This window comes from Panthera uncia, chromosome B4 (assembly GCF_023721935.1).
Source record: "Panthera uncia isolate 11264 chromosome B4, Puncia_PCG_1.0, whole genome shotgun sequence".
NCBI classification, from domain to species: Eukaryota; Metazoa; Chordata; class Mammalia; order Carnivora; family Felidae; genus Panthera; species Panthera uncia.
The window spans coordinates 66,629,915-66,657,298 of record NC_064809.1 but is presented as its reverse complement, the minus strand read 5'-3'; the positions used below and the strand labels follow the sequence as shown (position 1 = coordinate 66,657,298).

The 27,384-nt window shown below is 35.3% G+C and overlaps 1 protein-coding gene across 2 annotated transcripts in view; it reads right to left on the bottom strand.

Annotated features, from left to right (window-relative positions):
• CNTN1 (contactin 1) overlaps positions 1 to 27,384 on the bottom strand; it is a 364,093-nt gene that overhangs the window by 77,098 nt on the left and 259,611 nt on the right. For both annotated transcript variants that reach the window (XM_049625293.1, XM_049625294.1), the window contains one exon: positions 8,859 to 9,017. In XM_049625293.1, the coding sequence (XP_049481250.1) occupies positions 8,859 to 9,017 (159 nt within the window). The remainder of the gene's footprint in view (positions 1 to 8,858; positions 9,018 to 27,384) is intronic.

Genomic DNA, 27,384 nt, shown 5'->3' with positions numbered 1-27,384 from the left:
AATATACATTAACATCAGTACTTATGAGAATATAAATATCCCAAACAAACATGTATTGGTATATTTTTATAATACCTCCTAAATAAAACCATTTACATAAGCAGTAGGAATAACTTAGCCAAAAAAAAAAAAAGACTAACATTTTCATTTTAGAAAAATGTATCTAGAACTAAAAGTGGCTTCTATCATGCCTGTTTTCCATTCCACAAAGTGGGGCAGGACTTTTGAACACCACATCACGAGAAGAGGATTTTAAAGCTTGCGAGAATTTCTCTAACTTTTTCCCAGCTCCAATCTTGACACAGGCAGTCCACACTAAAAATATTTCTTTTGCCTCCCCTTGTTTGTTCATTTGTGAACATCCACGTTTCTTCTACTTCTTCTACATGTTTTAGAATTCTCTGGGCCTAGTATACCTAGTATAGTGTTTTGTAAATAATACTACTTAATAAATGTTTGTAAAAAATATAAATAAAATATAAATACAAAAGTTACACTTATTTAGAGCAGACAGTGTTTCAATGCAAGAAGTACAGCCTTGTGTAGAACACTCACAATAGTCTCCTTCATCCCTGAATCATTCAGGCTACTGGTGAAAGACAAGAAGATCATTCCTTTACCCTGCCCCACCACAAAATATCCAACACTCTGTGGCTTTGATGCTTATATTCAGTCTATAAATTATCTTCCCTTGTAAGGCAGTATACTTTGTCTCAGTCCCCTTAAGCCCTCTCCCACTCTCTTTAACTGTGAGCTGATCCTTTCTCCTCCACTGCTACTGTTTGTTTTACCTCTATTATACATTTTTATTTGTTTTATTCTGGCCCTGAATATCCCTATAAATGGATTTTTACCCCATGCAATTCTCCCCCAACTCTTCAGTCCTGGCAGGAACTATTGGATATATTTTATTTTTCCAAAACCACCCACATAGACAGGAGCAGAGTTCAGCTTTGCTTTGGAAGCAGATTCATACCCGGGCCAAATGCAGAACAGTCAGAAGCAGAGGACATTGTGTCCCCTCTCTTCAGCCAAGTTTCTTGCCACCTGTTTGTTATTCCTAGAGTCAGAAAGAGAGGAGAGCACTTTGCACAATTGACGCAAGTGCTAGGAATCAGGACTGGGGTCTCAAGATCCTGAGTTTTAAGTGGGTCAGTTCTGGGTCAGGCCATTGTTTAACAGATAATTTCAGTATAGAAAATCAGATCTTAACTGTATCATGACTGTCAGAGGCTTCTCCCTATAAAAACTACATTGAGTATTAACCTGATAGCTGTTTAAATCTTGGTTTTACTCCTGAGTGTAACTCTCAATCAAAGGGATACAGAGCAGGAGACATGCTCCTTACGTTAACACTCAGGTCAAAAGACCCTCTTGAGAAGGTCTTACTTTAACAACCAACCATACACAATAATCCATAGATTCATTTGCAAATGCCTTGAGTCCCTGAGGCTCAGAATAAAAAGATTGTGACTAATCTTTGGAGGAAAAGAGAAGCAAGCCTCATGGGTATCCTAAGGCCAATAATTCACAGTGTTTTTGTTGCCTGGAAACCATGCTTATGGCACTCTGCCATCAGGCCACATGCACTAACTGAAAAGCTTCAGAAATAGCCAGAATGACCTCTGGACTAAAAAATATATTGTTTCAAGAATAACTCTAGGCAATGTAACCCCACCTGTTCTAGATTCTTTGAAGTTGCTTAGTGAATCCTGGTGTTTCCTTAGAATTTAAATACATTCAGAACCTTTAGGTTCTTCCCTCTCAATCCAAAATTCAAGCATTTGAAACTATCCAGAAGCCACTCAGAGGTTCTAAGTGATAAAGCAGGTCTGCGTTTGAGAATGGAAAAGGGCATTTATAGGCTTCTCATTGGTTCTGTGTTATATTAGAGCCTTCAGACCCACCCACAAGGTCTTCTGGCAGAACTTTGAAAGGAGCCATAGATTTGGCAAAGTTCTCTGCAGTGAAAGAGAAGCAAATTGTGCTCTGGCATCCCAAAAGATGTGATTCATTGATTTTTCTCCAAGGAAATTTTGAATGTAACCTCATAAAACCCCAGAAATTCATATTTGGAATAAGAACAACAAAAAGTGAGGCTACAGAAAGGCAAAAGAGAAATAGTAAATTCTACAAAGTATCCTACAAGAAGCCTAGTGGTTTTTCTTTTTTTTTTTTTTTTTTTGCATTTTTTAAAACCTAACAATGTGGCAAAGAATTAAAAAAAAACACTAAAAACTAAGTAAAGATGTGGTAGAAGAGATACTCATATGTTGGTGGTGGTAATAGAAATTGTTTCTTCTTTTCTACTGGATAATTTTTTAGTTCAGCTCATGGGTTTAGGCATGTTTACACTAAATAATTTAGTTTACAAATATCTATTCTAAGGAAATAATCTAACATTAAAGAAACATTTATGTATTAAGACGATATTACAGATTTGCACCAATAAATTCGAGGCTTCCACATGATGGAATTTTAAACACAAAGACATTTTTCTTCTTCATTTTAGAGAATATATCCCACGTTTGTTCTCTTAATTGATCCTCATAGCACGGTTTCTAGGTCTCTTTATGTTCAGTCCCCTTCCATACATATGTCCTATCACCAACAATATTCTATAAAATTTCCTCTCCAAGTAGCAGTATAGAATCAAACACAACATTCTAAATCTTATCTATGCATCATGTAGAACCCTGAGAAAATGGCATCAAATTTCTGCTGTCCATCCCAGAAAAGTCCAAGAGAAATAATATTTACAATAGATTGTTTCAAAGACATACAGTCTATTCTTCCATATCATTATTCTAAATGTAATCCTTGGACTGCTGAAACTTGGTATCTTTGAAAAATATTTACTGAATACCTTAAATAATTACCTTCATAAAACAGAGTTTAGTCTTATACTTTCCATTTTTAGTGGGCACCACTATAAATAAAAACTACATGGTTGCATTTACTGCAAAAAGTATTTTTCATTTCTACTTAGGACACTGTCACAAGAGAATTTTACTTACATAACTAATAAAAAGAACAGGTAATACAATCTACAAAATAATCATTTTTCAGAGCCTATCAGAGAGCTGAATTTGTGAAATTTGTGAAGAAGAATAGGTACAGGAACAGGGAGAGGAGAGCATAGTCATTAATGTTCAGAAAAACAAAACTTTTCACAGATATTTAAAGACAACAGGTAGGCTGGCATGGCTGTTTCGAATCCCAGAAGCCCCCAAATCAAGGAGCATCTATACCCATCAGCCAATTCTTTTTTTGTGGGCCTTCACCAAGTGTGCTACAAACAGCTGGGGGCAGGACAAGAGAGCCAAAAGAAACCTCCCTCTGAGGCACGGACATCTCAGATCTGTTCAAGTCTAAGAGCAAAGCAGGAAAATGGAGACCACCATATGCACTCCAGGCCTTACCCTGAATAAGTATGTGGTTGTGTGTGGCTGTGTGAGTGGCAAGAGAGCAAAGACAGATCTGCCTCCCCAGAGAGGGACAAGTGTTTTGGGTCTGCTGAAGTCTGAGTGAACCTGTAACTGAGAACCACTCCCCCACCCACCCCCAGGAACTCGGGGCTTCAGACTAATGATTAGACAACAGCTGCCTGGGGCAGAAGAAGGGAAGCTAATAGAACCCTCCCTGAGAGCCAGGCTAGAAGAACAAACAAAGTCTGATGGGAAGGCTGGAAAGCATTCACATGTGAGAGAGGTTTTGATCCTCCACTCAAATTTACTTGACCCTGTACTGAACTGAATCTAACGGCAAAAGTCAGATCACCTCAATTACAGATTGTAGTGACAAAATGACAGTTTTGGAAAAATGACATGCATTTTCCAGGATATAAGTAGTATTCACTTTATGCTCCACTGTTCTTTTTTACACAATGTATGGATATTTAAAAAGTTATCAGGACATGAGAAAACAAAGAAATGTGATTCATTTTCAAGAAAGGAAAAAAGAAACAATCAACAGAGCCAGACTTAAAGATGGCCAGATGTTAAATGATCAGACAAGGACTATAGAAAAATTACTAGAAATATGTAAAAGTAACAAGTGGGAAAAAGTGCACCACTTGCAAAACAAAAAGGACATTTCTATGGAATACTATGTAAACAATATGAAAAGGAACCAAATCCTGGAAACAAAAAATCCTGGAGATAAATAGAAATAAGAAATCAAAATAATTTTTATAGGATTTTCAGCAAACTGAATGTAGTATGGAAAAGAATCTATGAGGGTGAAGACAATTCATTAGACACTATCCAATCAGAAGCAAACACATACATCCATGATCTATGGAACACATCAAACAACCTAACATACATTGCAACACAGACCAAGAAGAGAAAGAGAGCATGACGCAGAAGAAATATCTGAAGAGATAATGGCTGAGAATTTTCTAAGTTGAAGGAAGATATCAACTCAAAGATCAAGCTGAAAAGCAAAAAGGAAAAAAAATCTTGAAAGCAGCTAGACATGATGGACACATTAAATATAGGAATATAAGGTAAAAACAAAAAATAGTTCACTTCTTATCAGAAACAACAAAAGCAAAAAGATAAAGAAATAATATTTTCAAAATGTTCAAGGGATGCCTGGATAGCTCTGTCAGTTAAGCCTCTAACTCTGGATTTTGGTTCAGGTCATGATCTCATGGTTCAGTTCACGAGATTGAGCCCAGCATTAGGCTCCGTGCTGACAGCTCAGAGCCTGCTTGGGATTCTCTCTCTCCCTCTCTCTCTGCCCCTCCCCTGCTCACTCTCGCTCTCTCTCTCTCTCTCTCTCAAAATAAATAAACTAAAAAATAAAAGAAATAACAAATAAAGGGGTGCCTGGGTGGTTCAGTTGGTTAAGCATCCAACTTCGGCTCAGGTCATCACTACGGTTTGCGAGCTTGTGAGCTCGTGCCCTGTGTCGGGCTCTGTGGTGACAGCTCAGAGCCTGAAGCCTGCTTCAGATTCTGTGTCTCCCTCTCTCTCTTATCCCTCCCCTATTCACGCTGTCTCTCTGTTTTTCCAAAATAAATAAACATTAAAAAAAAGAAATAAAAAATAAAATGCTCAAAAAACAACTTAGAATTTATATTCAAAAAATTATCACAAATATGATATGAAAGAAATTTCCAAAGGCTAAAGGTCATTGACTCCAGCAACCTGCACAATCAGAAATATTAAAAAAGTTCTTCACTTAGGAAAATTATACTAGATGGAAATTCAGTTCTACATAAATAAATGGAGAACACTTTCCAAAATGGAACTAAGTCCTCACCTGCACTTAATCTCTCTTCTCTCTCAGTGAATGTTTCTACCTTCCGTGCAGATGCTAGAGCCAAAATCTCATTGCCCATCCTCAATTCTGCCCTTTCTCTCAATATCCATACTCAATTTGTTAGAAAGTTCTGTTTTGCCTTCAAAAATATATCTCAAACCCACGCACTGCTCTCCATGCACATTGCTATCCCATTGTCCTAGCCACTGACATCTCCGACCTGGACATCCCTCACCTTCAATATCCTCCTAGCTATTCTCCATGTTTCTAGTTTTGGCCCTCCAGAAATCCCTTCTCCATAAATCATTATTTCTCCTTCGTTTACAAATTCCTTATAGGATCTACAAGCCCCTGCATATCTTGTCATCCACTATTGCTATTTGCATTATAAACTACATCCAAATTTAGTGGCTGACATCAACTATCATTTTACTCTGTCTCATGAGTTTCATATATATAAATTTTTTATTATAGGAGCACCTGGTTGGCTCAGTCGGTTAAGCATCCGACTTCGGCTCAGGTCATGATCTCACGGTTCATGAGTTTGAGTTCAGCATTGAGCTCTCTGCTGTCAGTGTGGAGCCCACTTAGGATCCTCTTTCTCCCTCTCTCTCTGCACCTCCCCCTATCATGCTTTGTCTCTCTCTCACACACAAAAATAAACATTTAAAAATATTTATTGTATATATTTTATATTATAAAATAAAATTTTTTGTTGGGCCTAAGACATACAGAAGTGTAATATATTTGATAATATCTTAAAGGCAGGTGGATGCGAAGTTCTATCAAAGTAAGGATGGTAACTCAAATCCACACGAATAAATGAGGAGGACTAAAAATGGAAAATAAAAAAGTTAATATAACAAACTCTATAAATATGTACTTGCTTTCCTTTCTTCTTGTAGCTTCTTTAGAAGACAGTAACAAAAGAATAACAGGTTTGTAATACATAGAGAGGTATAAAAATAATACATAGCACCAAAAAATGGGTAAGATGCAATAGAGTTATCTAGGAGTAACATTTCCATATCTCACTGAAATTAAGTTAGTAAACATATGAAGTATTCTAACAAGTTCAGATGTAGCTGGTGAGCCCTAGAGTAATAATATGTGTATTTATATTTAAAATTCATTTATTTATATTCAGTAATGTATATATAGTATATAGAGAGTAACCATTAACTACATAAATATATATTCATTAAAGTAGTTAAGATGTTATACTAGAAAATATTCACTCAAGCAGTAAAGAAGGAATAAAGGAACAAAAACAAGTAAAACATTTAATAAGCAAAAATACAATGGATAGTTACCACAGGGGAGGTGGGCAGGGAATGGGTGAAATAGGTGATGGGGATGAAGGAATGCACTTGTGATGAGCACCAGGTATTATATGGAAGTGTTGAATCACTAAATTGTACGCCTGAAACCAATATTATATTGTGTGTTGACTAACTGGAATTTAAATAGAAACTTAAAAAAAATAAACAGAATAAAATACAATGGCATATATAAACCCAGCTATATAAATAGTAACATGAAATATTAATCGATTAAAGAATCCAATCAAAAGGCAGTGGGTGTCAGGATAAAAAATAAGATGCAACTATATGTTTCAACAGAAACATACTATAGATTCAAAGATTGAAATAGGCTGACAGTTGTGAAAGACACAACATGTAAACAAGAACCATGCAAAAGTTGGGGTGACTAGATTAATATCAGAAGCACCCTTTCTTTCAAATACAACTCCTGTATCCTGATCCCTCTTCACGATTGTTTCTCTTTAGCACTACTCACCATAGGACTTACTGTACATTTTACTGTACATTTACTGTAATTATTTGTTCATTGCCATCTTTCCTACTAGAACCTACTAGAATGTAAACTCTTTCGAGTGTATGGTGTGTGTGTGTGTGTGTGTGTGTGTGTGTGTGTGTGTGTGTGTTTCTTCTCTCTGTTTTGTTCGTGGATGGCCAGGTGTATATCCAGAATCTAGGACAGGTTCTTGCATACAATGGAGGCCCCATCAGCATGTGTTTAATAAATGAGCATTATGGGGCCTGATCTAGGAGTTAGAGTAGGGCAGTGAATAAAAACCTTCATCCTCATGGAACTTACTTTCCAGTGGAATAGATATAGATATTTTAATAATAAGTATATTTTTATTCAGCTACCTAGTAAGAACATATATTTAATGAAAATGATTACAATTATTACTCCTTTTTCAAAGCAAACCAAATTTAAATGTGTTCATTGCATTCTGTTCTCTAGTATCTATAATCAGTGTCAGTTAGGCTAGATATCTAATATTATCATTATCATCCATTTTCATTCTCTTCAGAGAAATAGAAAATATCCATACTTCAGGTTTATCAAACATCTAAATTGTTTTTATATTATTTTTCAAATGACCTGATTTTGCCAAGTTTATTGCTATATAACTTACATTCGCAAGCATAATGTAGCAGAAATATTTCACCTGTTTCTAACTCGTGTTCTTTATATAATATATGGAGAATACCTCAATACTAAAATATATCTAAACCCTCATAACAGCCTTCAGGTTTATATTTAGTTCATTTCACATAATAGGAATAAATTATCAAAGAAAATTAAATCTAAACTAAAACTTCTCAATGATCAATACAATTAAATCCCATTATGTTAGTTAAAGCAAAAATAAGAGCAGGTTTGGGATATTCTGGGATTACTTCTTTTCAAATTTTTAAAAAGATAAACATTTTATTCATTTTGTTTTTTTCTCCCCTTGTGACAACTGAGCACATATTTCTATGTCTCTTCATTATGTCTAAAAGAAACTCTAGCAATTACAAGTTTGTTTAAAAATAATGTCAAAATGACAAACAGAAACAGATTATTTCATTGAAAGGATCCTTCATTTTCTTTGACATTACAACAGATAAACTGATGTGTGATGTTATAGTCTAGTCATGAAAAATGGCAATGGGAATAGCTATAAAGGTGGGAACCCACTTACTCATTTATTTTTCCTAATCAACTTTTAGAATACCTTAGTATAAGAAAAAAAAATGGAGACCCAAAACTTCACTGAAAATATGTTCTGAGGAAATTCAAAGCAGGTATGATCATCTTTGAAAAACAAAGGCTATAGTAGTGAGAAACTAGGTGCTTAAATTAATATTTATAACCAAAGTGGCTTTTCTAAAAATGCAGAATAATAGTACCTATGTAATTGCAAAAAAAAAAAAATGGGTCATAAATAATAAGCTATAGATATCATTTGCCAAAAAAAAAATATATTTCCTGAAGTTTATTTTTCCTAATAAACCTTAGAATTACACATAGCAAACTAGAAAACTAGGAGGCCTCTCTTTGCTTTCCCATTATAGATTCAGAAATGCTTCTTCCCCTGCAGCTTTAAACTGTCTAAGTTCCTTGTGGTTTTCTTCACTACCATCCCACAGGGATACTTGAAAAAAAAATTAAAAATAGAAAAGCATTTCAAGGTAGGTGATGAAATCCTTAAAAAGTCCAGATACTCATTTTTGTGAAAAGAATTCATTTAAAAATATGCACAGATTAATCAGACAAATGAAACTTACCTGTCTTTGCATCTTTCCAGTCATCTGAAAGAATAGTCTTGGTCTGAATAGTGTATTTAGATATAGGACTATGATTGTCTGAACCACGGCTCCAAGTAAGTGCCACAGAAGTGGCTCTAATGTCTTCTATTCGCAGACCACCTGGAGGGCCTGGAGGGCCTGGAATGAAAATTTGGGTAATGAATCAATGAATCCCAGCTAGCGAATTAAGTGCACATTAGAATACAAAAAAACATCTTTTATAAAATTAAAGAACATTTGTATGATATAATCGGTGTTGCCATATTTCTTTTGGAATATATAAACTATAATAGGCAATAATAATAATAATATTCTGGCCTTTGCTAAATGGATTCATGGTGTCTCTTTGAAAAAGGAGATAAATGCTATCATTTAGAAATGACATTATTCAAGATAAATATGACAATCTTGGGTTCATAAAATGGATACACATGACAACCTTTGACTTATAAAATGCAACTGGCGTTATAGGACCTAACAGAGTATAGCAAGTTAATAAATGTTTGCTGAATGCATAAATCAGGTATGGTAGCACAAATAAGTCCAGATATGAGAATAGTTAAATGTTTCATTGTGCTTCCCCCAGATGGAACAAATTCTTTTTTATAACCCTAAATGGTCTAGGTAGTTTATTTTACTTGGAGTAGAAAATTCTGGGAATTATTGTATCATTTTGGATAACATATTCATATTAGTTACAGTAATGGGAGTAAATAATATGACAAGAAATATCTCTATTTCCATAAAATGCAAAAAACAATCACCAACTCAGAGATACACCAGAAATGCTCTGAAACACAAAATACTATACTGAAGAGTCTTAGGACAGAAAGATTATTAATGCAGAACATAAAACAATGTTAAAAATAAGTTTTCATAGATGCTTCATAGGTCAGCACCAATATTACTCATTGAGAGCACTATGTCAGGTAGTAAAAAAACACATGATGCATAACTTTTGGGTACGGAAGAGCTTTTCAGGGTCTTGAAAAGAGTGAAATGGACCAGCAAATAAATAACCATAATTGTCGGGGTGCCTGGGTGGCTCAGTGAGTTACACATCCGACTTCAGCTCAGGTCATGATCTCACGGCTTGTGGGTTCGAGCCCTGCGTTGGGCTCTGTGCTGACAGCTCAGAGCCTGGAGCCTGCTTCAGATTCTGTGTCTCCCTCTCTCTCTGCCCCTCCCTTGCTCATGCTCTGTCTCTCTCTCAAAAATAAATAACCACTAAAAAAAATAACTATAATTGTAAATGCCAGTAAATGCCACGATAATGGCATACAAGGCATTTATACTTTACATCACAATTTCTTGTTTTTAAAAATGAGAAAAACATCCTTTAAGTGGTACAGATGCATCCATTGTTTACAATGCCACAGAAGGTTCTCAGGGAATAGAGACGTCCTTGTATAGACATCTCAGAAAATACTCTCACTTGTTTTCTTTACACCAGAAAGGAGTCAATCCCCAACTAAATTAGGCATATTAAATATAATAACAACTTTGGTAAAATGATACCTTTGGCTTTTCATTGTGAATGTAGTACTAAAGACATGTGTAGCTAAATATAAATACTTTACTCGTTATTTATCAAATCAGATGCTTAGTCTGCATCATTTTGGTTTTTGCAAATGGGTTTTGGTTTTTGCTAAGGTATAGATGATTTCCTTGTAGCTGATCCCAAGGGGGAAAAGGTATAGATAGATCCATACAAATACATTACTGCTAATACTAAAATAACACAAGACACATCCTATTGATGGTAGTAAATTTTATTATTTGGAGGTTTATATAACATATAAATGAACTTTTATAAATGGATCATCTCTAATAGTGTACTTATACTTCTCGATGTTAATTAAAAGCAACATATATACATCATCCAGAATAAATGAAAATAGACACATAAGTAATATAGAACACGTGTAATATTCTGAAAGAAAAAACTGCATTTTTCATATGTAAAAACCATATTGATTGGATACTTTTTCTGAGCACAAAGGTATGGCATCAATAAAATGTTAAGGGGGATTTAAGACAGAATTGCCATAGGTTAGCCTTTAACCATTAAAGTATAAATTATTGCCCTGCTGTTATTCTCTGAAGTTCTTGGAGTGGCAAATGAGTAATATTTTAAAAGTTCAGATTAGAGTTGCATATTAGGAACATATTTGTTGGAATCTTACATGCCAAATAATTTCACTCAGTCATCCATTCATTGAAGAGTAACACTGTTAAGCAAGACATTGTAATTAAATTTGTGCATTTTGTTTCCTCTGATATATGCTCGGCTGCTAACGGGTTCTTAACAAATATTTTGGTGTCTACATAAATGCATATAACACATTTGAACTTCTCTCAGTTCTGTAAACATAGCAGTCATCCACAACACAAGCTCTACTTTTCCATTTGCCTTGAATATCATCCTAAGGAGGTAAAATTGAGAGAGCAAATGGAAAGGTGTCGGTTGAGATCCTCAAAACCCTGGTGTGGCAATGTTACTTAGTAATGCGAAGTACACTTTTCCATCTAGTAAGTGACTACGAATATCTCCTGGAAAATACCTGAGAGAAAAGTACTATTAAAGGCAGGGATTGTGGAGTTTAAAAGAGGCTTGACTTTAAATTCTTTGCTCTTTGCCTGGTGACTCAGTCGGTTAAGTGCCCGACTCTTGATTTTGGCTCAGGTCGTGATCTCATGGTTGTGATGAGATCTAGCCCTCCTTTGTTGCGTCGGGCTCCATGCTGAGCGTGGAGCCTGCTTAAGATTCTCTCTCTCCCTGTCCCTTTGTCGCTCTTGAATGCTCACACAAACTCTCCACGCACTCTAAAATATATGTGTGTGTATATTTATATTTATATTTATGAATATATATAATATAAATATATACAAATATTATATATATAAGTTCTATGCCCTGATTTATCATGGGCAAGTTTTTAAAATTATTGTTTCCATTTCCTCATCTGCAAACTAGGAGTAATAAAAATTGATCATAATATAGAATAGTTTTTTTTTAGGATTGAAACAGTATCTTTAAAGAATATAGTGGTAGACTTGATCCATAGAAAGTCCTCAGTAAACTTTAAGTATCAAAAGTATTGTTGCTATTATTCCTGTAAGAGCTTCCTGGGCATCTGAGCTACTAAGCAGCAGTAATTATTGAATTGGGAGTGATCTGTTTCTCAGCTTGCTCATTTACAACTTGTTTTCATTTAAAAATAAAGTGTTTTCTGATAAATTTGTTGGAGGTGAGGAAAGGTTGGCAGTGTGAAGTCCCTTAGTTTGTACTAAAAAATCACGATGTAGCAAAAACGGAGTGGTGCTATCAAGAGGAACTTGCACAACCCAGGAGGTCAGCTCAGGGCCAGTATTGTATTATCTCCCAGAGGAAGATTTTCAAAGCAGTGTAGCTGATATTACTTGTTCATTTTTTCCTGTTCATAATGGAGAAAAAAGTTTTATGGTAGAAAATAAAATGCAGCTACCAGTTCCTCTCAGCACACACACAAGAAGGCATTCAGAACTGGCCACCCTTGTTATTCTTCCATCAATGAGGAGAAAAAAGCAATACATGATTCTAAGAGTTTCTCTTCCTCCCTCCCTCCCTTTCTCTCTCTCTCTTTCTCTGTCTCTTCTCTACCTCCACCTCCTCTCTCTCTCTTTCTCTTTTTCTCTGCCTTCTCTCCCTCTCCCTCTCCTTTTTCCTCTCCCTCTCTTTAAGCTCCTACTGTTTTGCAAACACTCTCAAGAAATATACAAGCAATGAATTAAAGTCAGGGAAAAATGTAAGCAAATGGACTGTTACATGCAGCTTATTTCATTATTACCTTACTAATATATCTTTCCAATTTCTTAAGTGGCCCTCAGGCAGATAGCTAATTGTTCCTAAGAATGTTATTTATAATGAATTATGTATATATATATATATGTGTGTACACACACACACACACACATATATATATATATACATATATATATATATAAATTAAAATGAAATTAAATTGAAATTATAATGACACAGAGACATTGGTCAGATAGAAAGGAACTTTGGAATTTGACATGCATTTTAAATGCTTATATACATTCAATGAGAAATTATTTTAGTCTTCCATTTTCTTTCTTTCTTTTTTAAATTTTTTTAAATTTTTAGATGTTTGTTCACTTACTTTGAGTGGGAGAGGGGTCAGAGAGAGAGGGACAGAGGATCCCAATGACCTAACCCTACGTCAAGAGTTGGATGCTTAACCAACTGAGCCATCCAAGCACCCCCATTCTTTTGTTTTTAATCATTACAGATCAGGATGGCAGGAGGAGGGGGAAGTGTGTGTGGAGGAACTGGGATAATTTCTCTGACTAGCCCTGGCAAAACTTTCTTTTGATTCTTCTCACTACCATTAAATACTTAGGAAGCTGGAAAGAGAGGAGTAAGGAGAAAAATAAAAAAAGATCTGGGGGAGGAGGTAAAAAGCTTTTTAAATGACCCTTTTTGTTTTTAGTTTTTATGAAGACAGTCTGACCAAATCCTCGTAGGATAAAATTTCTAGTGCAAACTTCAGTGTCGATACTCCCTATCTCCTATTCAAAATCATGGTGCTCTATCACTATTTTTCTTAGACCTACCTTTCTGTACTTCTTCAGGTAGAGGCTGCGACTATGTAATTCCTTCTCTATTTGCACTACCCTCTGTCTTACTATCCTGGTTTTTCACTTATATTCTTTTCCTCTGCCTTTAAATATCCCTCGCAGAGATTGCTGCCTGAGAACGCTCCATAAAAATCTCACCTATAGGGGATAATTAGTGGTCTGTCAAGGTCCTTGCTAGTGCTATGTTTCAACATTGTGGGTTCTTCAAAGTCAGGCAAAAGGAATCTACAATTACTGAAGTTTGTTCTTTTTTTTCTTTTCAACCAGTGAAGAAGGACTGTGGGAAATATCCAGAATGGTCCTCTATCATCTGTGGTTCAATGCAGTCTCATTTGCCACATTGATACTCCCTACCCCTAAATCTCTCCAGGTTCTCAATGTTTTAACTATGAAATCATTGACTGCAGGCAAATAACAAAAATATTTCAGTACGTAATATGGATCACATACATTTTAGAGTGCATGTAAGTGAATATCTGTATATTTACCAAAGGATCCAGAAGTCTAGAAATGTTATTGCCAGAGTCACCCAGATAGTTTGTAACAGAGTACAGATTGGGACAAGAGACTGGGTGTCCTGGCATAACTCACACAAAATGAGAAAAGGCCCATTTGAAATTTAGATCCTGCAGCCCGAAGGTGCCTATCTGCAAAGGCCCTCCAAAAAGCTACCTGAATACTGACAGGTTTTCCCTGTTGTTTTCTTGGATTTCTGTGTGTTTTTTTGAATAATATAATGTATTTTTTAACAAGTATGAACTCATAACAACATAAAATTTATACGACATAAAATGTTAGTGAATAAAAATTTTATGTTTTATTTTAATAAAACTAATATATTTTACTGGGCCCTTGTTATATTGAAGTCACTGCTAAATCTCATCATCAATGATGTAGGTGCTATCATTTTTGCTACTTTACAGATGAGGAAACAGAGACATGGATAGATTAAACGATCACAGTCATACAGCTAGCAAATGACAAAGCTAGGATGTAAACACAGCCAATCTGCCATGAAACCAACTTTCCAATAACTATAGCATGATGATTTAAATTATTGCATTATCAGAATCAAATTCAAAAAATGGTATTGAGCTTTCTTTGGAGACCTCTCTTGTTGGGGACAGTATGAATATCTTGGGCACAAGTGTATATTTTAGAAAAAATGACCAAAACTGTTATAACAATGACCATAACTTTTTAAATCTTTGCTTGATCTGTTAACTCAGATAAATGAAGATAACACATCAGCTGTCTATAAATTCATACTCAATATATCCCCAGTTTTTCTTGATCACCATAAAGCCATCTGTTAACTTTCCTTAATTTTGCCAGTGTCTTTAGGTAAAAATGCCTATGTATGAGCAAAATATAGATGTGATTTCCACTCAATTCTTGGTCATAGGTAATCAGAGGAAAAACTGAGCAAGAACACAATTATTTATCAATTTGGCCATTTCTTCTTTGGGAAAGTAGTAACATTCTATGAAAAGGAGTTTAGACACTTGAGAAAAAATCGCCAGGAAAAAAATATTTTAAAATGTCCCCATCAATAATTGAGACACATTTTCGGATGAGTCAAATGGGATAGAAGATTTGAAACTGGGACCCTCCAGCATTAAACAGGCTGCACAGCAGCCATGACTCCACCCCATGCATTGCTTGAGTTTGTGCTGACATTTAGGCAGTACTGATTACTAATGTACTTTCTTCTTCTTAAACACTGACTTTCTAAACAACCGGACCCTAAACTTTTGGTCCTTTTGGGACTCCCTTCCACATGGCACACACATTTAATATAAACCTTCACGTTCCAGAGCTGCTGCAAGCGTGAAACACATCTAGCATTACTCTCTACCTGTAATTCCCATTAAGCCATTAAAGCAAACACCACATGCAAAACTCTGTGATTCTTTATTTTTTACTAAAATAGCAAATTTTAATGAAAAGTTTGAATGTTAAGGAAACAAAAACTTCTCAGAACAAATTATCTTCCCTTTTAAAATAAAATAATCTTGAAAAAATCACATTACTGAAAGGACATCAGTTATATTAGGAGAGGCGAACTCTTTTTTTACCAGTATGTGTCAGCTAAAGTCCTTTTATTATTGTAGGCCTATTTCTGTTCTCAAAATTAGTTAAGACAATGGTTCTACATAATGTTCTGAAACACAGTTCAATGTCATGGGGTCTTGTCAATGTTTAAAGCTCTACTAAGGTGAAGGTGAATATTAAACATCCCTACCATTTAATAGGAGCATGGTAGTTTTTTAACCTCTAACATTGAGAGAAGTGAACTTAGATCCATTCGTAATGAGAATAAATCTAACAGGAGAGCAATGAATCTTTATAACCTCTACTTATTATCAATGCAGTTTATTTAAACAAGAATATTCTCCCTTTCCCAGAAACAGGAAAAGCACATTTGTTGTCATGTGATTTTCTTTCAAATTTTTATTCTTTCTTTTTTAAAGCTATATCCCCATCTAGGGGCATCTGGGTGGCTCAGTCGGTTAAGTGTCTGACTTCAGCTCAGGTCATGATCTCATGGCCCTTGAGTTTGAGCCCCGCATCAGGTTCTATGCTGACAGCTCAGATTCTGTGTCTCCCTCTCTCTCTACCCCTCCCCTGCTCACACTCTGTCTCTCTCTCAAAAATAAATAAACATTAAAAATTTTTTTAAAAACCAACAACTATATCCCCATCTGGTCTTGGTGGTATACTTTCAATTACGGTCTATGAAAGATGCCCACAATGATGATTCATGCACATATCTCCATGCTGATATTTACAGGTACATGAGAGTTTCAGAAAAATTCTAAATATCTTATTAAAATGGCAATTGATCTGGATCTCTATTCTAAATTCTAAGATAGTTCCATTTGTGACAATAATTGAGACTGGAAATTTTTTAAAAAATTAAAAAGATGGAAATTAACAACATCTTGAGCCAGAGATTTTTATTCCTTTATGATGACTAATGAGCTATTTAAAAAAGAACACTACATATATATTTAAGAGTCATATCCATATCCCTCAAAACTTTCCTGAGAGTTCTTCCAACAACAGATGGGGTTGCTTGAGCTACTAAACGAGAAGTTTATATAATACCTTATACCTAAATATAAACCTGTTTAAGAGCAAAATTATTTCTGGTAAAGAGACAAGAATTTTAAGCATGTCTTTTTGACCAAAGGGGAAAAATTAAAGTGTTTTGAAACAATGAAATTTAAGCAGTTCCAGAAAGAATTATATATACTTCATTTTAATCTTTCACTTCTGCTCAAGTCCTTCCAGTCACAGTCTCAAATTTCCTGCCCAAATTAAAGATCCAAGAAGGTTGATGGTAGGGGTTAATAAAATTAAATACACATCCATGCTGTTAACGGCTTGGTATCTTCACGTAAACCTTGCTACTGAGACAACAATTTTCTCTGGATGCTGTCCATTTTCACTTCCCAATCCCAGGAATTGTTCCAAAAACCCTACAGAGCCATGGACAGTCTTGAGTTGTTTATTGCTGCTTTTCATCCATTCTTGCCAAAGAATATATATATGGCATCAGGATACAAAAGACCAATGGAGTAATGCTCCTTAGAATGCATCCTAATTAATATGACACCTTAGTGAATTTGACAACAACACTGTTCATTACCTGCTTGGCTAAATCAAACAGTCCATTCAGTGGCAATACTCCTGTATTATAATTCACCAGTTCTTCATAATTTTTTTCAGATAATGAGCTAATTTCTGAGATATGTAATTTCAATGAAAAACAGGACATGAAAACACAAAAATTTCACTTGGCCATTATAAGACGTACTAGGTTAGTTCACTAGCCATTTTTCATATTAGTGAAGCTATAATTATATTTTTAAATATCTTCCTGCTCAAAAGTATGTTTAGAAGTTTCAAAGGGGGAAAACCCTCTAAGATCTAGATGGGAGGGAAAACTGCAGAAGCTACAAAATTGAGTAAATTAGTATAATCTAGAATAATACGTTAAAAAAAAAGAAAGAAAGAAAAAAAGGCTTTCACACAAATGGTGAGTGTCAACGATCACCAGGTTGGAGGCAGGCTGGCACAGACGGGGAGAAAAGGATCCACCATGTTTTTCTCTCCATCTTTTCTGTTTTTACCTGCAAGAGGAAAGATCAAGGCTGAAGGGACAGCGTGGATGCCCGGTTAGGGGCAGGAAGCCATGTGCTTTGGGTATTTGCCATGAGTCCTTGATGGGTAAGTTGAACTAATGAGCAAAGGAAAACATCTTCTCCTAGACACTGGAGATGGGAGTCCAAGAGAGAAGGCTAAAGTGACAAGCTTTGGCCCAACCAAACCTCTCTCCCCCTGTATAGTGACTGACTTTCTAGAGAACAAGAGCTGTACCTGGATCCGTTCCCCCACGTTAGCAAATAAACAAACAAAAACTCCTAGAACCTTTGTAATTTCATTCCAGAAGTGCAAGTCTACTTACTAAAACATGTGCTTGAAGGCTTACAACTAAGAAAAAAATACTGAGGGTGAACTTAGCAATGATTCTAAAAAGCTAATCAGTGTTTGGGACTGGATGTCACGGGAACTTGTGTCTTGAGGTATATGGTATTTATTTTTTATGTCTACATTATACATTAATAGGAAAGAGGGAAGAAATAAAGGAAGATGTTTATAGAACATCACCATGGTCATTGTGTGAACCATAACTATTATTATTCTCTTTCATAAATATGGAATCTGAGACTTAGAGTGATTAACTGACTAGCCTAAGACCACACCTGAATCAGTAGTGGAAGTGGCTTTCTAAGGTACATTTGCTTCATGCCAAATGTCATACCTTTTAAATTGCACCATATAGATCTTTTTCTTTTAATTTTTTAAAGCTTATTTATTTATTTTGAGAGAGTGAGACTGAGAGAGAGTGCAAGTGGGATAGGGGCAGAGAGAGAGGGGAGAGAATCCCAAGCAGGCTCCGCACTGCCAATGCAGAGCCCGATGTAGGGCTCAAATTCATGAACTATGAGATCACTACCTGAGCTGAAACCAAGAGTTGGGCGCTCAACTGACTGAGCCATCCAGATGCCTCACATCATGTAGATCTTTTAATGATTGTATGCATATATTAACTATAGTATTAGAGAAAATCATGTAATTTATAGGATGACCAGCCACCTCTTTCCCTTACCCATAACTAAGTATAATTTGATTATTAGAATTAGACCACTTTACCACACTATTTTCTCTCTGATGGTGACTATTTAACTATGAGAAATAATATGTAAAAACTCGCTTTTGCTGACTGCTTATTGCAAATTTTGTCCTTATGATAAATGGTAACAAAGGGCGCCAAATTCACTTGTCACTTTAAACACATGAGATTTCTACATCTTTTCAATGAGAACTGGAAGTATTAATTTTGGATATATTCTGTGCAAACACCACTCCCCTCACTCCCTGGCCTTTAAATAAAGTTTTGGTAGATTTTGCTATATTAGCAGAGTTTGTTTCTCTGAACCCTGAGGTTTTAAGTCTGGTAAGAGGGGACTCTGCACAGTCACACAGCAAGTCTCCCTAAACTGCCGTACAATAGAGTTCCATTTCCTTGATTTAGGCACCTTAGCTACCAGCTTACACAAGAACATATCAGATGGTGACATCAGACAGATCTGACATATTACTGTCAGTAATGGTCCGTTGCTCCTGGAGAGATTCTCAGGAACATGTGGAGTTGCTCAAGCTCTGGTGTTGACAGCCAGTAAGACGGGAGGGAGCTGAAGTTTAGAGGTATATTCTTCAGTGTGACAGAGCCTCGACTATTCAGGGACACTCATACAAGGGATCACTACATCTTGGCATGTCACGAGTTACTTGCTACTCACATGTTTGTGTATTATTTCTTTTCTAAAATGAAGTGGGTTCAAGGTTGTCCCTGCAACATGCTAACTCTTAGCTTACTTGCATCATCCCAACGCACTTTCAAAGGAGTTGGCACTCTCGCTGCCCTGGGAAATTCACAGAAACCACAGCCAGCTTCCTCACCTCCTCTCGTGTCCATAGAGCGACCATTACTGATGGCTAATATTGGACAATTAGAAACTAAAATAGTGTTTTACTTTTTAGGGAACAAAAAGCCTTGGGATTTATGCCAGAATGGGCATTGACTTGTAAGTGTACTGGGCAGTCAAATAGTATAATGGGAAAGTGCAGTAGCAGAGGAAAGACAGAAGTCACTGCTGTGCTGATGTAATGATAGGTCCTAAGTCAAATTTAGATAACACATGGGGTATTCTGTCAAGTATGGGATCCTGTAGTTACCTTTAAGGAGGAAGTGGAGACGATGCGAAACATGGTTGTATCATAGTTCAAATCCACAGCTGGGTTTGTAGGATATCAAGAGAGAGTCTACAGAGTCAGCTACAGAATACTTTTCACATTTCTTCCTTTCTCTTTGAGTATATCTTAATTAATTTGATGATATCAAGATTTTACTTTCCTCTCTAACCTAACTTTGAATGATCGTCAATACTTCAGAGTGGTTTGGGTACACAATTTAATTAACTTGATAAAATAAACCACATGCCAACAGTGAAACAGATGTAAAATAAAAATGATATGATCTGGCTTTTATATGTTGGGAAGTTAAGCATTAAGTGAAGTAAAATAAGTTATATAGTAAATTTAGAGCACTGGTATCTGGCCAAGTTGTGGCTTTATAAGGTGAGAGCTGAAGATTATTCCTTTTCCTTTTTTAAATTCCCTCTGCTAATGAAATGGGATTACCAGTTATTACACTACTACCTCACAGCAATTTTAAGATACAACAAAAAGATGACATGATAAAATTTATATGAGAGTCCTATAGACATATCCATTACAAAGTAAAACATTTAAATATTTGAATAGGTGAATGTTATTTATTTTTAAAAAATTAATGTTGATTTATTTTTCAGAGTGAGAGACAGAGCGTGAGTGGGAGAGGGGCAGAGAGATAAGGAGACACACACAGAGTCTCAAGCGGGGTCCAGGCTCTGAGCTGTCAGCACAGAGCTGACTCGGGGTTCAAACTCACAGACCTCAAGATCATGACCTGAGCTGAAGTCAGAGGCTTAACAGACTGAGCCACCCACGTGCCCCTTGAATGAATCAATTTTAAAGCTAAAGAGCACATTTTAAAATCAAGCTTTAAAGCCACCTCCTATATTTATTGTTTTTGCTATTATAATTGCATGATGCTGAGTAGCTATATATATATATATATATATATATATATATATATATACACATACATACATGTTTTTAACTACTATAATTTCCCCTGTTATTAGGTCAGCTATAAATTATCGTGGGCAAAAATAAAATTGCAAAACGGCATCAGTGACTTTCTATGGAATAAAAAGTTCTTACCAATAAAGAAAGAGGCCTACTTTTTAAATTTTCGAAATTTATTATTTTATCTCATTGAATATATCTGGATTAGTGTTTGGTTATATTGTGTTCCAGCTATGAGCTAGATGTTACATCTGTAGTCAGGCTGCTTGGATTCAAATCTCGTTCTGCTTAGTAGCTGTATGACCTTAAGCCTCATTGGGACTCAATTTTTTTATGTGTAAATTGGGGATAACAATAGTATCCATCACTTAAAACAGTGCCTGTTAAGTAATAAGCCTTTAATTAATATTATGTATCTTTATATAGGAAATACATGATATATGGTAAGTAATATGTATTTTAATACCATATGTCTTTATGATACGCTATCTTCTATATTATACATTAAATTATATAATTATATATCTTTATTTTTATTTTATATTCATAATATAATGTTTTTCATGGCCTGAAGATTGGAGTTGTAAACATAATATTCTTCCAACATACATTGAAATTATTTTCAAAATATGAACTAATTGTCATTTATGTATGCTCATAAAGACTTTAAACTATCTCTATCTGAACTGTTGTTATAATTTGACATAACTGGCATAATTGTCACAAAAATTTGGCACCACTGGTAAATACACCAGCTGTATAAAGCCTAGCATACAGCACTGCAGTAGAGCATGTAAAAGTGCACCATGGCTATTAAGCTCTGTAAAGCTTTCCTCCTTTCTCTCCTGGAATCAGAGTGAGGAGAAGTGAGTTTGCTGATTATTTGTTAAGGGATCCGTGGATACAGACAGACTGTGTAGCAAAGAGTAAGTTTCAGTTTGCCAAAAGCTGACCAGTTTGATTATGAGACGAAGAGGGTCAGGAACAATTAATTAACAAAGAGGAGAAGAAACCCTCCCTGAAAACGTCTCTCCTTGCATTCCATTGAGGAAAAAGATAAGTAATCCAAATCTTCATCTGTGTATGTACTACAGTGTTGTGTACCAGCTTATGATTCTTACACAATTGTTTTAATTTTTGAATTTGTAAAATGAGGTGTTACACTAGATCAATTTCAAGACCCATCTTAAAGCATAAAATCGTATGACTCATTCTGAATGAATTACATAATATGTTGATATATTTGAAAATCACCTTGAATTTACATCAATTTGCATTGAACTTACACTGAGGAAGACAATTTCAAATCATTGGTGTACTTCATAACTTCAGTAGTATTGGAAGAGTTGTTATTTTTACTAGAGCTTTAAAAAAATAGCTTTAAAAAATAGAACTACTACTGAGTTCGAACTTTGAAGCAATCAAGCTACTCTCTAAATTCTGTATTTATTCAAAACAGATACACATTCCAGCTCATTATTTCAGTATTAGTATGTAACAGTTATGGAGATCTGCCCCCTAGCAGCTTTTGAATCTGTTGATCTCAATGGAAAGGAGAATGCTTAATTTCTGGGCAGGCTTTCACTATTAATAGATGTATCACTGTGGTTTAGTGCCAAGTGGGCTCAGGATGCCTCAGGATGGCGCCCCGTCAGTCATTGTTCCAGCCAGTGTGGGCAGCAAGGGCCATTGTCCTGTCTCAGTCCTGTGAGGGCTGATGAGATGGAATCTTTAGTCTGTCTCTGTGGCAAACTTTCTTGGACAACACAAGTGGAAAGTAGAGGCAATTATCCAAGTATCTGAGGTAAATGTGTGTTTTTCTGACCCAAATACTTGAAAAACTACCTCAACTCTTCTCTTTGGTTTGATTATGATTATCTGGACACATCTTTCTGCCTTTATAAGTGTATCTCTTTTCTGGATGTCTTCATATAAGTGCGTATGGTGGCAGGGGTGGTAAGGTGTGTGCGTATTGGTATGCCTAACTTGGTCCATGTACTACAGGAAACTTTTCCGTCTGTTCTTCCTAATTTTATAGAGACTAAATTGATTAATTTCAAAGGCCTTTGAAATTCATTTAGGCATGCCATGTCTTAATAATTTTGAATACAAATCCATAGTGTCATATTGGATAGTAATTTGAATATAGGATTTCTTAAACACAATTGGAATATTTATGCCAGATACCACAAAAATCTAAATTGTGATTTAATACCAGAAGTTCCACAAATCTTAACATGACAACAGACTTTCTTTCCTTTTGCTTTTACTCATAGCCAAGGACTCTAGGTTAGCCATACAAGTAGAATTCCAAATAACCCAGGAATTAATAGTTTAATCTCTTTTAGTGACTGTCTTTGGTTTTATCTTTTTCCACAATGTTTTAAACCCTTAACTGCTATTTATTAGCATATGCCACACAATGGGAAGGAAAGAGAAAAGAGCAGAAGCTGTAATCTCTAACTTTTACTACTTAGTAGCGGCAATTCTAGAATGGACTTGGTCATCGTTCTGATACTATACCAAATTAACTATAGAAAGCTTTAAAGTATTAGCTACAGAAGTTTTAGAAATTAACTATAGACTTTATTTATTTGTATTCTCTGGAAGAAGCTCTAATACAATGACAAACCTGGACTGCTTATCACTAAGCAGATGGTAATACAGGGCAAATCTCTCTTAGAGTCCAAATTTACAAAATGAAGGCATAGGAATTATCTAAATGACTTCTAGGATTAATATTAAATTTAAAATTGTATATTCAAATTTGAACATAACTGCAGAGATTTCATGTAGTTACTGTGAAGAGCAAACAAGATGTAATTAATGCATGATTTGACAATAACAGAACCAATAAAGCCTTTTGATCTTAAAGAAAATGTTTATGTATTCCATATTTTTTAAGGAAAGAGTACTAACTAACCTGAAACAACAATATCTGAGTAAATGCATCAAAACCAATTTTGCCTGGATATGCTCTGGATATGAACTCTGCTAATATAAAAGAGCTAAGCATTTCCTGTAGAAAAGACCACTAGCCAACCATTGATTTAAAATATAGCAATATTGGGGCGCCTGGGTGGCTCAGTCAGTTAAGCATCTGACTTTGGCTCAGGCCATGATCTCGCATTTCATGAGTGCAAGCCCCATGTCAGGCTCTGTGCTGACAGCTCACAGCCTGGAGCCTGCTTTGGATTCTATCTCTGTCTCTGTCTCTCTCTCTCTCTCTGCCCCTCCCCCGCTCGTGAGCTATCTCTCTCTCTCAAAAATAAATAAAAACGTTAAAAATAAAATAAAATAAAATAAAATAAAATAAAATAAAATAAAATAAAATAAAATATAGCAATATTATTCAGATAAAATGTATATTGACAGTTTCCATCAGGTTATTTATTTGGCTATGTTATCTTAACTTATTCAATGCAGGTTTTAAAAGTGGGTTACTCATCAGCCAAAATGATCTCCTTAAGAAAGAATCTGGTAACCACGTCATTAGGCCAAGTAATAAAAACTTCAATGAATTACATCAAATAAAAATGACATCTAACATATCCATTTCCATTCTGCAACTGTACTCTGCTTTAGGAATAAAGCAGAAAGCTTCACACACACACACACACACACACACACACACACACACACGTCATCTAAATAAAAATGAATTTCAGCTACCCTTTTTTTCCAAACATTTCCAAATTTATATAGCATATGTCAGGGTTTGAGAATTTGACCAAAACAAAAGGAAACAAAAGTTTCAGATAGTGAAAGTCTTTTTTCTTTTGTGTTTAAATCTCAGACTTACACTAAGAAATTTTGTTTAACATGGTATTTAAGATGTAAAACAACAACAACAAAAAGCCAGGGCATCTGAAAAATATGGTCTTCATTGCATTTTCTGTTTTGGCAAGTTTAGTGCCAAACATTATGTTCAGCTGGGTGTCAGGAAGGTCTTCCTAATAATTGGTAGCAATGCCAAGAATATTTATAATACAACAGAAATACCATGGAAAGTGGTAAAACATGGATGTCAAAGCCTAATTTCTTGCCTTTGTGACCTAATTTTATGGTCCATTTTTTAATGTTGTCCAAAAGTACACTCATGAAAGAGATTTTAGGTTTGGCAATCTGCATAAATATTCCCATAAGTGCTGCTGAATAAATCCTGGAAAACCTTTCCCTCTAAAGGACACTCTTAGCTGAAGAGCTTAGGTTTTTCAGAAGTGTCTTTCATTAAAGAACATTCATACAGGGCTCTTCATGTGTGCCAAAGCTTGCTTGATGAGGCTGACCTGAAATACATTTTTATGGCACCTAAGAAGTAAAACATTTATTATAACAACGAGGACATTTTTATCAATTCTCTTAGTTCAGAGTTTTATTAAGAGGTCTAAAAACATTTGAAGTTTAATAACTGGTTCTTTTTTTGTAACTAAGAATAGTTTTAAACTATAAAGTTTTTTTTTTTAATATTAAGAAATTTATATTTGTTTGAGTTCTAAATCCCTTTGGCTATACTATGCACACATCTGTTTTAAAAGGTTAATTCTGAAGCTACCTCCTTCTCTGATACAATATTATTTTAAATTGAGTTTATATATGCTCTCTTGGTAGGAAAAAAAAGCTATCACTAAAATCTTCTATAAACAAATTTAAACATCATAATACCAAGAATGGTATTATAACTTCTTGTAAAGTTATCTTAAATTTTATAGTAGTGCTCTAGTTGGGGAATGTTTCATCATATTTGGTTTTTGTTTCTTCTTTACTGCCGATATACAGTCAGATTGAGTAGTTCTGTGATTAACTGAAGAGCTTTTGAAGCTAAACCATCTTACTTAGTGGGACTTAGGGTTTAAGTCCAGTTGTGCTAAAATGATGATGAGGATGAGGGAAAAACTCAAGGCCTTAGTTCTTCTCCCCACCTGGCCTGTTCTCCTCCATTCCCATACCACTCCTGGCCTTCTGTGGCTTCTGGAAAAACATTAATATCATTTTTCAATTGTCGCCTGATTGACTTCTATTTGGTTTGCATAGGACACACTGGAGGAAAAGAGGACCTTACTATCTTATGAAACACATTTCTAAAATAAATTATCCCCAAAATACATTGGATAAACAAAACAGGATTACTTGCAAACTATTTTCCATGGATACCCTGGAACAATAATTCCCAAATACAAGTTAGAGACCACTTTATTACAACCATCTGGAGCCTTATTAAAAATAGAGTTTGGCCAACCCAGGCCAGGTTTGAACATTTGGTCACTTTGGTTTGCTTTATTAATTTGATGTCCTCCATAATAAATATCAAAAAATATTTAATGTTTATTTCAAGGAAAGACAGAAATGCATAGGGAAAAAAAATGAAGATGGGTTTTGGGGAAGAAAGAAGAAAACACATACAGTTCTCTGTCGCTTTTCAGAAATTCAGCTCTGGTCCCAAATCTGCAGGCCCACTAATTTTTTTCTAGGTCTGGAGGCTAACTGGACCCACTTCCTTAGAAGGTAGTTTGTGGCCATCACTTGTTTAAATATTACCTCTGGGTGTACCATACTCCACTTCTTCTAAAATTATACTATCCTTGAAAAAAGGAGCCCATAAATACTTATTTTCTTTATACTTTCAGTGTATTACATGTTCAGTGATTTTGAAAACTTCCTGTTTTGAGATAATTGTAGATTCACATGTATTTGTGAAAGATAATGCCGGGAGATTCTGTATCTCCTTTGCTCATCCCTCGCCATATCACTAAAGTATACTAGCACAACGGGAAAATTTACTTTGCTATAATCCATCATCCTTATTCAGATTTCACTAGTTTTACATGTCTTCATTTGTGTGCCTGTATGTTTCTGTAGTCCTAAGCAACTTTTCTTTTTATCCAATGCATAGACCATCACAGTTACAGAACAATTTCATCAAAAGAATCCTCTGTGGCACCCTTTCCTGGCTACATCTATTTCCTTTTCTCAGCCCTCCCTAACCCATGCCAATCATTAATCTATTCTCCATCTCTATAGTTTTGTCATTTTAAGAATGCTATGTAAAGGGAATCACACAGTATGTAACCTTTGAGATTGGCTTTTTCTTCACTCAGCATAAATCTCCCGAGATACATCCAAGTTGTGTGTATCAATAGATCATTTCCCTTTTATTTTTGAGCGTTATTCCATGGGACTCATGTACCACAGTTGAACCATTCCCCTATTGGAGGAGATGTGGTTTTTTCCAGTTTTTGATTAGTATGGATAAAGCTGTTGTAAACATTTGTGTATATATTTTTATGTGAACATATGTTCTTATGTCTCTGAGATAAATGCCCAGGAGTACTGGGTTGTATGGTAAGCACATGGCTACCAACTGCCATACTCATGTCCAGAGTGGCTGTCCCATTTCACATTTTCATCAGCAATGTGTGAGTAACTCACTGTCTCTACATCACTATTTTTTTTTATTTTAGGCATTCTGATATGTATATAGTGATAAGCCATTATGGTTTTAAATGTACTTTCTCCCAGTGGCTAATGATGTTCAACATCTTTTATATGTTTATTTCCTGGGGTGTCTGGGTGGCTCAGTTGGTTAAGCATCTGA